Genomic DNA, 14,382 nt, shown 5'->3' on the forward strand with positions numbered 1-14,382 from the left:
ACAGGTGACGAGGGCTAGCACACCTCATACCTGGGTCCCATAAATATTATCTCTGGCTGTGTGATCCAGGCAACTGCAGACTCATTAGTCTGATCAATATATGCAAGGCTTTAGAACAAATTGTGAAGGAAAGAATAATTAGACAGACATAAATAGGAGATAATGCAACATGGTTTTACCAAAGGTAGGCTGTGTCAGACTAACCTGACATCTTTCTTTGATAACTGATTCTATAGACAAGAGAAATGTGGTAGATCTAATTTATATGGACTTTAGTAAAGCACTTGATAAATGACAATGAAAGCCCATTTAACAGATTCCGGACTGCATCTTCAACACAACACAGAATTCTTGAATCTTACAGTAACTGTTGAACATACATGTAGTTTTTATCCAAGAAATAACAAACATTTGCTTTCAGCTAAGCTTTTTTTAAAAACTTTTTTCTTTCTGCCCTCTCTAAAATGACACTAATGAAAACCTTCCCTGATCCTTAAAGTTTTGAAAGAAAGATAATCTTAAGTGCATACACCAGCCTCTAATTAGGGTTAATAAGGTACTTCCTGGTGGGCAAGAAACTCCATAATTGTCCACTAAAGAGTTTCTGCCCCTTCCTCCAAAGCATCTAGTGTCAGCCACTGTTGAAGATGATGATGAATACAGATGGGTTCCTGGCCTGATCCGTTATGCTTTCTTATTCTCAAGTGGGGTTAAAGATTTATCTATCTGGGGACTAATTTTGCTACCTCCCCCCTTTTTTTTGGCGCTTCACCTTCGTGGGTATTTTCTTTGTGCAGAGAAGACAGGATTGGGACATTACTTGTGAAAAGCACCACTTTGTTGCTATTCTGACACTCTCAACTATACATCAGAGCTCAATTTTAATTTTGGACTTGTCATAGACAGGTGATTAAAAAAAAATTAGGGAAGAGAATAATAGTAAACATTGCCCACAAACCTAGTTGGTAAAGGAATATTTGCCTTCTGCTGCTGTCAACAGATATACAATAAGCATTGTTTTTATTGCTGGGTTATATATGCTGCATTTTTTAAAAATAGGAATATATTATTAATGCCCTGCCGCCTTATAACAAATGCAAGATGGGTAAGAATTTGTGGAAAACTGAGCAATGTTAATCTGTATAATAGTTAATTAAGACATAAAGAGAAGGCACCCAAATTAGGAGTCATGTAATTTAAATCAACCTTACCCTTTAAGTCTAAAAGCAACTAATGTTATAATAGCTACCTCTGTTCTATGGGGCTGGGGAGAAAAGTGCGGTACCCACTAGGGACTGGGGCTGGTGCCAAAGTCGATTCAAATCAACAGGGGTCTTACTATTGACTATAATGGGTTTTGGCTCAGGCTCTGGAGGGATAAACATCTTTTGTGCTGTTACCTTTTCAGGATAAAAAGAGCAAATATTGATCTATATCACTCAAAAAAACAGGAATTGTTTTAAGTATATACAAACTACAGATAGTGATAGGTTTTTTATCAATGCCGTGACTCTTTGAACCAAGTGTATGTTATGGACTAACCAATCGGAATCTTCAGGGGCATGGGCAGATTTCAGGAACTAAAAGCTATATTCTCTGAGGTGCATCATAAAAACACAATTTTCCCAGGGGCCTCCAAAAATCCATCCAGAGGAAACCAAGTTCTATTACCTGCAAAATGAGTTCTCATCATGTGATTTTCCAAGTTATTTTAATTATTTTGTCTTGTTTCATTTTCCATCATATAGTTTCTCCAAGACACTTTGGATGCCCTGTTTAACATCATGATGGAACATTCCCATAGTGATGAGTATGACATTCTAGTCTTTGATGCACTGGTAAGAATCATCATAGGAAAAAAAAGACTACACTGCAAATTAAAAAAAATGAGCAAATGGACTCAAAATGCACTGAAGACACTGCACTACTAAAGTGTCATAAGAGACTCCATAGTGTGTATACATACCTCAGGGAATTAGTGTTAAAATAACATAAAATGAGTTGATGAAATGTTGCCTTTGAGTGTGTCACACTGTGTGGAGTGGCTTATGACCTTAAGTGCCCGCTTCAGAGCAGACACCCCAAACTGCTGATATGTTCTATAACCCTGTAACAAATCTGATCTCCAAAAGCACGATAACAGTCTTACCATGAAGGCACAGATAGACTAGAATGCTCAAGGGGACTATCTTGCCACTTAGGCAAACTAGACTAAGTGATAAATGGTCACTTACACCAAAAGTCACAAAATGTTCAGGTTGTTCCTAGTCTTAATAGAACAGTCACTTACCCCAGATGAATTTGTACCTCAGATCTCTCACCAAAGACAACACTGGTAGTCAGACCTATAGTAAACTAAGAATTTATTGACTAGGAAAAAGAAATCAGAGTTATTTACAGGTTAAAGCAGGAAGTCTGTGGTTCCAAAAGGTGACAGATGTAGACATCTGTCGATTCAAAATGTCTTTCAGGGCAAACCCAGAGTAACTATGGGGATCTCTGCTTCAGTTTAGTGTGTCTGGCCCTGTCTGAGTCCAAACATCAAAAAAGAGATGAAATTTTTTCTTTGTTCTCCTATTTTATTTCCTCCCACCAGCATTCAAGCTGATGGTATAGGCTTTCTTGCATGTAAAACACTTTTGTGGGTCTGAGAGAGCCATTAACTAAGTCTTTGTATTGTGATGTTCCACAATGGCCTATTTAGTTCTGATAGTCCTCCTTGATGGGCAGTGGACCATTTTCTTCTGATTGGGTTCACAGGGTTATAGCAAGCACTTCTACAGTTACAAAATAAAACTTACATATCACCTTATAGCTTGGGATACAGACATGAAGAGTGAAATTAATACATGAAGCAACTTAAAAGCATTTAATAAAATCTAAAAATATTGTTATAAATCTGGTACCCATCTTAACAACACTAACACAGGTGAGCTGGACTGGTTTCCAGCAATGAATGTCAGTGCTCAGCTGAAGCCTAAAGCCTTGGCAAAAGCTGGCACCTGGTCTGCCAGCATCAGAGTGAATAGCTAAATTTGCTGAAACTGTTCATCAAAGTGTGCACAAATGTTTCAGAATGATAAATACTTCAGGAACCTGATATTTCCATTTTAATGTTGTGTGTATGTCAAACACTAATTTGATTAATCTCTCTTTAGATTTATATAATAGGACTTATTGCAGACAGGAAATTTCAACATTTCAATACTGTTCTGGAGGCTTATATCCAACAGCACTTCAGTGCAACTTTGGCTTACAAGTAAGTTTTATTCTTTTATTTTTTTCTCTCTTTAAAAATCCGCCAGTCATTTTTTGAAAGGTAACAAGTAACTTTAATCTCATTAGATGTCTTTACTTGATAAAGTACTACAGTACGTTGGCCAAATTGACCCTTTTCAGTTTGTTTAGTCCTCCTGCAGGTCAAACTCCTATGGATTTCAAAGAGGACAAAACCTGCGTAAGGACTGAAGGACTTAAAGGATTCAGGGTTTTGTCCAATATGAAGCAGACTGATTACACCAGTTTTGTGCAAACTCTGGCAGAAAGCCTCTAGCTGTGGAAAGCTTCAAAAGGAAGTGGTTAGCATACAGCAATGCATAAACCTCCCCTGGGCTGAGGAGTCTGCAGCCAGATAATGACTGCTTCAAAATTCAGCAGAGCTTGCTTGGGATGGTTGAGGTTATGACAGTTAGTAATGAATTCAGGACGTTCCTTTGGTAGCCTCCATTTGCAGGGATCCCATACAGTCCCAATAAACATTTCCTACCTATGTGGAATCCCAGGTACCACTACCTCAACTCACTAGTATGTAATGGATTGGAGTAGGATAGGCAGGTGCAGTTGACCAACAAGGGTCAATTCAGTTGTGATGTGGGAAGATAAAACTATGTGCCTCATAAACTGGCTCATAGGAAGTTCCCAGCATTTTGATACTGTAAGGAAAGAACCTATTATAACTGGAGTTGTCACAAATTTTGTCACTCAATGTTTTTTGCCAAAAAACTCCAATTTGTCAAAACCAAAACTGTTTGCAAAACAGGAGTGAGTTTACAACTTGAAAAAATGTAGAGAAAATTTCAAAATAGTCCGTTTTGGTTTGGCATTCTTGAAATGGAAAAACTCCAGCTTTTCAATGTGAAACAACTTTACATTTTGAAAGGTAAGCTTAATTGGACTGAGAATGGTTAAAAAGAAAAGCTGGGGGGAGAGAGAAAAAGGTTAAGATCAAAACAAAATGTTTCAATTGACCCAAAATGTGGGGAGGAGGCTAACGGGAGAGTGTTTTTGGTTAAGGAATATTTTTGAGATTTTGACTTTGTCCCAGTTTAAGATGGGGGTGAGGTCAAACTAACATTTCTGGAAATGGGAAACTGTTTCCCACCCAACTCTAATAATGAGTCAGTGGGGTGCCATCAAGTTGACATGACATGCTTCTGAAACTGTAATGACCAAAACTGAGAAACTCAGGGTATGTCTATAGCTGGGAGACTGTTGGCATAATCCCATAGTGTAAATATAGCCTACACTGACAGAAGGGGTTTCTCTGGCATAGGAGCCACCTCCCTGAATGATGTTACTGATGTCAATGGAAGCTCTGTTCTGTTGATATAGCTGTGTCTATACTGGGGGTTATATAAGCATATCTGTGTCTATTGAGGATCTTTTCCCCCCACACCTGTGACAGACGTAACTCTACCAATAAACTTTCTGGCATAGACCAGGCCTCAATCTTAAGGGCCTGATTTTGCTCCCATTTAAATAAATAGCAAGAATCAATGTGACTGCAGTGATAACAGGAGAAAATTGCACTTGCCTGACATTTTTGTTAGCATGTAATGTGCCAGTGCAGCAGAGATTCCCCTCAGGGCATGCAATGAGGAAACAGGTAAATACTGTACATACCGTATATTAGATATCTTATTTGAGCAGTCATGCCACTAGTGTTTAATAGTGTTAGAGCACATGCCTATGTTTAGTGCTTCCTAATTTATTATGTACATGGCAGGCAAAGTCACCTAGAGTTTAATCCTTTATATGTATTGTACTTCCTTGTACAAGGAGCACTGGCACTAAAATGAATGCCACTGAATCATAGTTTCCAGAATTGTCAGCTCGGGTGCAGACCGTTTCTATACTCAAAGAAATTTATACCATTTCAGAATCAGTTATTTGCTATTCATTCTCATCACATTTACAGGGATTCTTACAATTGGCGTGTATGGTAGTAAAAATTTGAATCTGGTTTATTTTTATATCTGCCATTTGATTCTTGATGTACTATACAACTGCAGATTCAGAAGGTTGAATAATTTACTGAGACAACGCTAGTTATTGAAGTGCATTTTTTTTAAAAAGTGTGTTTTTGAAATTATCCCTAATTCAGGAAACTAATGACGGTTCTGAAGACATATTTGGATACCTCCAGTAGAGGGGAACAATGTGAGCCTATACTAAGAACTTTGAAAGCACTGGAATATGTGTTCAAATTCATTGTTCGGTCAAGAACATTATTTGCACAGTAAGTACTTGTTCTGCAAGCACTTGGTTGATTTTGTGCTGCAATGATACAAACGTGTAATATTCGTGTTGGTGGGGGAGAGGAAGAATTGGGCACATGCCTGTAGGAATTTTCTGATCATCTTTTTATTTCAAATTGAGCACAAGAGTTATCAGATACTTGATGGTGTGCTTGGCCTAAAGTTTTATGGATTAATACTTTATTCAGGTGGTAAATTTTTCATAATGAAAATTGTCACAAAAAGTAAACATCCACTTTTCATTTCATTCAGCGCACAAATTCCCAGTTCCTACTAAGATAATGACCTCTCTTGAAAGGTGATTACCAATGACATCAGATTGTTTTGCCAGCTGTTTCTCTTGGGCCAAAGAGCATGACAGATGGCCTAAAGTTTTAGATGCTTGTATTTAGCAGATCAAAGATTGTGCATAGCACAATGTAATAATTTTGGACTAACATAATTGAATTGAGTGTAGAGCTCCAGTTATCCAATTAAGAAGCTGGAGAATTAATTTTAGAGGGAAAGATTAAAAGGAACTAGGTATGTATAGCTCAGTAACGTGACAACTAACAGATGGGGCAAGTCTACAAGCTTTCATAAAGTATAGCAAGGAGGGAGGAATTTTTAGAGCGGTAGAAGAGGTTATAAATGTGAGCAATGGAATAAAATGAGAGAAAATTTAGGCTTAATATTGTGAAACACTTCACAGTACTAAAATCTATTAAAGTAAAGAATACTCTTCCAAGGGATGAAAGCCCTGTTGCTTGAGACATTAAGAATGTAATGTGGGCGGGGGGGGGAGGGAATCTTTAAACCTTTGTAGGAAGGAATTCTGCACTCCCAAAGGAGGAGGGAGGTCTGACTGGGTGACTTAATGAAACTTTTCCATCCCTAACCTCTTTGACGTGATTCTATGGCTTTTATCTTTGTTGGTTTTATAAAGGAGCATATTTTTACTCAGGAAAGATGAAGTATTGATTTATATTCCAAACATAAGGAAAGTGTCTCACATGGAGGTAGAATCACCAGGAGAAAAATGCACATTTCACATCTGAAACTAAGACCATTGTCCATCCCTTTGGTGTTTAGCCCTTTAATGTTTAAAGAACAACAAAGCTCTCTTTCCTGAGCACAACTATATGCAAAAACAGCTCTCAAGTTAGGTGGTCCTTAAAGAAAAATACTAGTAATTTTTCGATGTTCAAAGTTTCTTTCACTTGATGAATCCACTACTACATCATATCAAAGAGAGAAAGAATGAAGCAATGAAAAAACTTGACTTGGAAAGCCAAATTTTGCCCTTAGGTTTGTACATGGGATTGACTGAAGTCCAGTGAAAGCTCTGTTATGTGTCCTGAGGGAAAACATTTTCCTCAGTACGAATACCTTTCCATAATAACCTGATGAAAGAGGGGTTGGGTATAACTGTCATATAAGGCTCTTCATTTCCAGAGACTCCCGTTTCCAATCCACTTAGTCCATGAAGTAGGATTTCAAGGTTACTCATTAACCTATTATTTCTGTCCATTACTGTAGCATCTAGGAGCCACAGTACAAAATACTGGTCTCTGCCCCAAAGAGCTTACAATCTAAGTAGATGACAAGAGACAGATGAAATAGATGTGGGGTACAAGGAAACAATGAGACAATACTGGACAGCATGAATAGTCTAAGCACACCAGTGGCCTAATGATTATCAAGTTCAGTTACTTTGTAGGCATCACAGCAAAGAAGAATTTCGAGGAGAGTTTTAAAGGACAATGAGGCAGATTTATGATGTTATGGGAGTATCCCCTAAGCATGAGACAACATGTGTGAAAAAGCATGAAGATGCTTGTTTTGAATATTTAACAATCAGGCAATAGAAGCTAGCAACAGGGGCCCATAGAAGGAGGAGGTGATATCACAATACCGAAAGAGATTATAGATAAAATGGAATAGGCCATGAAGGGACTTGAAAGTGAAGACAAGTAGCTTTATGTTTGATGTGATAGAGAAAGTGGAGCTAGTGGGATTCATGGTCAAAGCAACTGATGATGATTTTTGCAGCAAGATATTGCAGTAATTTTGACATGAGATGAGTGTGTGCTAGAATTTTAGTTGTGTGGAGAGACCAGAAAGGCCTTATCTTAAAGATATTATGCAGAGGAATCTGCAAGGTTTGTTTGAATCCTAAATGTGAGAATCTTAAGAGTTTTCAATTGAAGATGACTCCCAGGATATGGGTCTGAGTGATGGGCTGGATGGTAAAGGAGGTAGTGGGGAGAGCTTATGGAGAAACATTGGGTTCACTTTTAGCCATGTTGAGCTTGATGGCAGAAGAAGAAGAGCAATGAAATACAGCATTAGCTCTGAATTGTGGGAGGGAAGAGGAAGGTCATGTCATTTTGACAGTTTTCTCTTGGAAGAAATCAGTGAGATCCTGTGCAGAGAGAGAAGGGGAGGGTTTGAGGAGCAAGTCATAGATGGTGAAGGGGATTGCAGGTATCAGAATCCATTAAATTGGAGAAGTAGAGTAGTTTAACTAGGAAGATGGTGGAATTGAAGGGAGTATTGTGCTTCTGTGACTTTTACACTGACGTAGCTATACCAGTCCAGCTGTGTTGCATTGATGTGATTTAAGCTTTTTTGAAAATTGGCGAAGTTGCATCAGTACATCTGTAATGGGACAGGGGGATATTCTGTCCTGCATGTGTGCAGAGATGGAGTATTCCAACTAAAATCCATGTTCCCTCCTTACTGTTTTTCTCCCTTTCTTTGGGAGACAGTTAAATGTCTTGGTAAAAAATCTGTGGGTCTACACAATGTAGCTATGTCCATGTACATATGCAAACCCAAACCCTGAATTATAGAAGCCCTTGGTTTCTCATGCCATATGCTAACAGCTGAACAATCTACAGATGTAATTTAGTACAAAAATTATTTTACTAAGTGGCGAAGTAACATCTAAGGCCTAACAGTAATGACTTTAGCTAAACGTTTCAGCCTTTAACTATTTATTTTTATTATTTTGTTTTGTCCACTGAAAGTGTGGAGCAATATATCTGATACCAGAAGGACAGATGAGGTCTCCTTTAGTTTTATTGATTTTTTTTAATAAAAGAACTAAACCAAAATGTCTGCTCTTTCTGTATGGCAAATTACCTTCAGTACTTACACCTCAATCAAACACTAAATGGCACTTGTTTTAAAAGTCATAAAGCTCTTTTGTTTAATTTTTGATTGCTAGAGATCAATGCTTTACATATTTTTTTTCCTACATTATGCATTGGCAGTTGTAATAGGTAATGAGTAAGTCTTGCCATCAGTGAAAACAACAAATTGATAGCATTATTTGGTAAGATCATAAATTATTGCAAAGGCATTTGTGATTGTGAATTACATTTCTAGGAGCAAATTAGCCAATGTTTGAGAGATTATCATTTTATTTGGGTTTTTATGCTGCTGCTTTTTTTTTTTTTTTTTTACACACACGAACTTTTACTCTTGGGAATCTGTTCAGTTTTTAATATCTTTAATCACTCACTCTGTCAGATTATAGCTAATTATTTCACAATACCATTAGCTTAATGGGGACCAATGCAGAATATGATATAATATCCTTACTAAAATGTTCTTGACAATATCACTTTAGGCCTCAAAATATTACCTCCTTAATTGTTGCTATTCTGATGATGAAAATCACCACTATATTGCCAAGAAAATTTAACAGTGCCCCCTCTCCCCGCAAAACTTATATCCTTAAAGCCACATATTCACATATCCCCTATCCCTTCTGCTATTGACTCACTAATTGTGCGAGTTTGGTCTCACCACTAAATCTGTTTCCCCCCTCCCCAATAAAATTGCAATAGCTGTTGGCATTTATATAGTGCTTCTCATCTCAGGATCCCAAAGCTTTCTACTAAACATTGCTCTTTCTACAAAGAGACAATAGACGTTAACGTTGCCAGTTTGGGATTGATTGTACATAGCCATCATTCAGGCACAATCCAGGAACCTTGTATTACTAGCACACAAATACACTTGTACTGAGAGTGGCATTAAACTCGACCAAAGAGGGAGAGGGTGAGGAGAATGGGGCTTTGTCTGCCCACTCTCCCATCTCCTGGGCAGTGGACTGGCACAGTGAGAGCACATGATGCATCCTGGAAAACGGCACAGCAGTGAAAACTGCTGTGTATGATTTCCCAGTGTTGCTGGCGCAATGGTTGTGGGAACTGCCCCTCTTCACCCATTCTAGTGTGGCCATTGGCTGAATTCACTGTTTTGTCTATTTAAGATAGAATGAAGGGACAAGATACATCACCCATAAACACAAATAGGATCAACATAATATTATTTACGTACAGTTACATATTGTGCAGCATCTTTAAGTTTGACATCTGTTTTTATTTCTGTCCCATATCACTTCTTACCACCTCCATACAGATGTCACCCTCCCGTAGCTTTCCAGTAGCAGCTACAAAATCTAGAGTAGACACTGAAATTGTACACACTGACCTACACACTTTGAAAGAAAGATACACAAGATGCCGATGTAAAGCTATCTCAGTCAACATACTTTAAAAGGCGTGTACTATTCACTTTACGTTTCATAACTTTTCTGACTTGCACCATCAGTGTAGACCAAATACCTAACTGCACCCTTGTACCATTTTCCTTGCTACTGTAGGATTGTAATGAGATGGCACTCACCTCTCTCAAGCGCCCCCCTTGGCAGAGTGTGCATGCCTACACTTGCGCTCTCTGCCTTGTGGTGTGTCTTCAGGAACTCACCCTCTGGCCGAGTCCCACAGTCTGTATGTGAAATAAAAGCAAACCCCTTCTGGGGGTTCAAGTCCAACGGGGGGGGGGTGGTCTACATATCTAGGCACCCTCTGTAAGGTCCCTTTATCTGCAGCTCTATCCCTGGGCTCGCTCCTCAATCCGTCCAGCAGGGCCTATTGCATTACCCTGGTTTGAATGGTCTCCCTGTCCCTTCTGGAATCTCTTAAATTGTCCCTGCTCTGATATAGAGCAGTGCCCCCAGGGCTCCCTCCCTGGTGGCGATGTCTTTGCCTTCTTTGGGCCTGTCTGGGCCCAGCTTTCTGGGGTGCATCAAAAGTCCAAGCCACTTCTCCAGTGACTAATGGGGGAGGGAGGCAGGCACCAGGCCCACTCACTGCTCTGGATCCCAGCTCCAGGACCTTGTAAATAGTATCATCCACTGTGCCTCTTTTAAATAAACTGTCTCTCTTCTACAATTTCCTGGGCCACTTCCCTAGTACGTTCTTCACCCTTATTTCAAGGCCTTTTCTTGGTTGAGTCCCAGCAGCCAGCGCAGAGCTCCTTGCTCCCCACAGTCTCTGCCAGTTCTGCTCGATCTGATGTCCTGTAGCTCCCTCAGCCACCTGGCTCCTCCAGCATGGAACTGAACTCACTTTGGCCCTTCAGCTCGTTTTATACCAGCCTGCTGGGCCCTGACTGGCTGCTGCTTGCAGCCCCTTCTGATTGGCTGCGTCCCACGCAGCCACTGTCGGCAGCTTGGAGGACCCTCTCTACTGCCCTTTTCTGGGGTGGAGTGCGGCAGGGCTGCGAGGTCTCCAGCAGGGGCCTCAGGACCTAGTCCATCCCATCACAAGGATAACCAGCCACTTTCCGTTTACCCAAGCAATACAGCTGAGGCACCTTCTGCATATTTCCTCAATAAAGAACTGAGGATGAAATGATCTATTCATTACTCTATGCTGACAGGGGAGGAGAGGAAACTTCCTCCCATTTGTAACTAAATATTTCTAGAGGTCTGTATTCTTACGTTAAGATGGCTTTTTTGTATAGCAGTTACAGCACTGTGTGCTTCTAACTAATGCTGCCACTGATAAGACCACAGAAGATGACATTGTTGGGGGTGAACTTTGAAGATCAAATTATAGAATACATATGTAGGTTATGGAAATGCATATTTTTAAAATTCAGATAACTGAATCAGAGCAAATAAAGGTATAGACTTGGGAGGGGATATATAACTCCCGCAGCTTGTGTAATAGTTACGAATAAACCACAAAGCTGTTTGACATGATTACTATACTTTGTGATACACTTCAAATGATCCTGAAGTAAGCACTGACTTCTAAGTATGCTAGTTCTAAAAGAACTGAATTTTTTCAGGTATGTTACCTTTTCCTTTTATCCTTAAGAAAACACAGGTTAACTTGTATATCAGAAAGAACTGTTGGTATCTGTTAGGTTAATTTATAAGTTGTAACTGCTTCCATATCTGACCTCTTTAGAACAGGTACTTCTCATTGTGCTGAAAGGTTTGACTAGAATTTCAGTGTACATGCCATTGTATCGTGATGATGGAGCCATAACCAACAACTTAATGGTGCAGTCGGTGTTCACAAAAACAATTTTCACTCATCAGTATTTCCATTGGAAGGTAGTCCCAGTAAAATCAATGATGGAATCCATAAAACCCCTCCCCCACAACCTTTAATATCAGCATTCAAGAGTTACAGTACTGTTACTGCAGTACTGAACAGTTTCTTACCCTGTTCCTGTCATTGATCTATTAGCTATGCAATTAGAGCTGGGTGAAAATTTTGGTGGAACCTTTTTTGTCAAATGCAGATTTGGGTTGACCTAAACAAATTTTAAATTCGTGTCGATCACACTGAATTGTTTCAGTCAAAAATAAATTTCTGAAAAAATCTGTTGCATTTTGGCATTTTTAAAATGAAATTTAGATTTTTTTTATTTTTTTTATTTTATTTTTTATTTTATTTTTTATTTACTCGAAATTACTTCAGTTTAGGAATTTACTTGACTATAAAAAATATGTAATTCCCCCCCATCCCCTGATTTAAATGAAAATGTTTCATTTCAGTTCAAAGAATATATTATGTTCAGCCCAAAACAGACACACCCATTGGGTTAATCTGAAATAAGTTACTCAATTTTTGGGGGTGGAGGGTACTGCAAGCAAACTGACAACAATTATTTGCAGAGCTCTACGAATGAATAGAGGTGGGCAAAAAAAATTTGGTGAATAGTAAATTCACTGAAAAATGCGTTTTTTGTGATGCTGAAACTATTCATAAATTTGGGTCAATTGCTGAAAAATACTCATAAACAACTTGAAATGAAAAACGGGATAATTTTTGTTTGGGTCAAGTGAAACATTCTGTTACACCAAAAAACTAAACAAAAAGTGGTGGGGTGGGGGGGGGAGGAAGCGCTTTTGTTTGAGGTGGGACAAACCATTTTTTTCATGGGGGGGGGAGGGGAGTAAAAATAGTTTCCTATTGAACTGAACTGAGTTTTTATTTTTCAGTTTAGCCCCCAAACTGAAAAATAGATGACCCATTCCGCTCCATACCTGATACTTGTTCTGCTCCCTGGATCAGATGTTAGAATTTAATGATGCTGAATACAGCATGGTATGTTTTTCATTGAGCAAATTTTTTTCCTGCAAAAATGAATGAGTTACATCTCCAGACTCTCAAATAGCTCCTGGTAACATTACTGTCATATATATTAGCATGCAGTGAAAGGAGTGAGTGAGTGAGTGATGTATCAGTAACAGTCAACATGACTGATGTTAGACTAAAACATAGTCACCTCTGGAAGTGAGACCTTGCATTAAAGCATTCAACTGACTGCAGAAACAAGTACATTCAGTTGATAGTTACTCTCCACAGCCTAGCCTGCTAACTGTACTGGAAACACCAAATCTTTAAGAATAATGGAGAAAATATTAACATTTTCTGCCACGCAGCCCATCTTACATTGCTCCCATATGTTGTTTGTGTGTGGTGGGTGGAGCGGGGTTGGTTGTATATTTTGGAAATCTATTTTTCCTGGATAAATATAGATTGACCTAAAGCTGTTGGAGGAGGAAGTGGTAGGAGCGTTTTTATTGTGGATACACTTATATCTCCCCAGTCAATCATACAATAAAAATATATTTAAAAGGAATGCATATAAGAGAATGCTCAGAGACTTATCACAAATCTAGTAAAATTACCTTCCCAGTGACAAAAGCCTCAACCTTGAACTCCTGGCAGTCTAGAAGAGTCAGCTGTTGATATATAATAATATATGGCTTTGAATTAGAATTTCAGTATTTTATTTTGAAACTTCTGTTTTGCCCAGCTCTAGTGTTAATGAATGCTTCTGTGCCTCATCAACACAGGATTTAAGTCTGTTACAGCTATCAGTTATAGGTATTTAGTTTGGGTTGTGGAGACTCCAGCATTAAGCTTTGGAGGTTTCTGGTTCAATCCCCAGTGCTGGCCCAGTTGGTAATTGTCACACAGCAGACATGGAGTATTTTTGCCACTAATGCTAATGTAAGGGGACTGTTGTCCCCTTACTAACATTCAGTGGGGGTGTTTTGGTTGCTAGCTCCCAGTACTAAAAGGGGAAGGGTCTATGGGAAATCAGGACCCTGAGACTGATAGTCCCCAGGAACAATGGGGAGAGGCCAATGCTCCAGGTCAGCATGAATGACAGGGCGGGCAGGCTAATCAGGGGGTCAGGAGGCCGGAAAAGTCCCGTTCTTGGTGTGAGCTGGAATTGCCTGGGTCAGACAGAGTGGGGCCAAGCCAAGGAGGAAGCAGGGGCCTGAGATGAGCTGAGGAGCAGAGCTGTGCCAGATCCAGAGGGACCAGAAAAGCAGCCCAGAGAGAGCAGACCCTGTCCTGGGAGCAGAGCTGCAGCCCCAAAGCCAGAGGCACAGCCCAGAGAGAGCAGACTTGCCCTGGGAAGAAAGCTGCAGCAACCAGAGCCAGAGGGGCCAGAAAAGCAGCCCACGAAGCAGAGTCACAGAAGCAGCCTGCAGAGCAGACCTGTCCTGGGAGCAGAGCTGTAGCAACCAGAG

The 14,382-nt window shown here is 39.5% G+C and overlaps 1 protein-coding gene across 3 annotated transcripts in view; it reads left to right on the forward strand.

Moving 5' to 3' along the window:
* The window catches only part of DOCK2 (dedicator of cytokinesis 2), a 495,629-nt gene that overhangs the window by 94,073 nt on the left and 387,174 nt on the right, over positions 1-14,382 (forward strand). For 2 of the 3 annotated variants that reach the window (XM_037906215.2, XM_043520978.1), the window contains exons 20-22: positions 1,749-1,838; positions 3,159-3,259; positions 5,384-5,518. In XM_037906215.2, the coding sequence (XP_037762143.1) occupies positions 1,749-1,838; positions 3,159-3,259; positions 5,384-5,518 (326 nt within the window). The remainder of the gene's footprint in view (positions 1-1,748; positions 1,839-3,158; positions 3,260-5,383; positions 5,519-14,382) is intronic. The other variant, XM_043520976.1, reaches the window with a different exon arrangement.

This window comes from Chelonia mydas, chromosome 8 (genome assembly GCF_015237465.2).
Source record: "Chelonia mydas isolate rCheMyd1 chromosome 8, rCheMyd1.pri.v2, whole genome shotgun sequence".
Classification (NCBI taxonomy): domain Eukaryota; kingdom Metazoa; phylum Chordata; order Testudines; family Cheloniidae; genus Chelonia; species Chelonia mydas.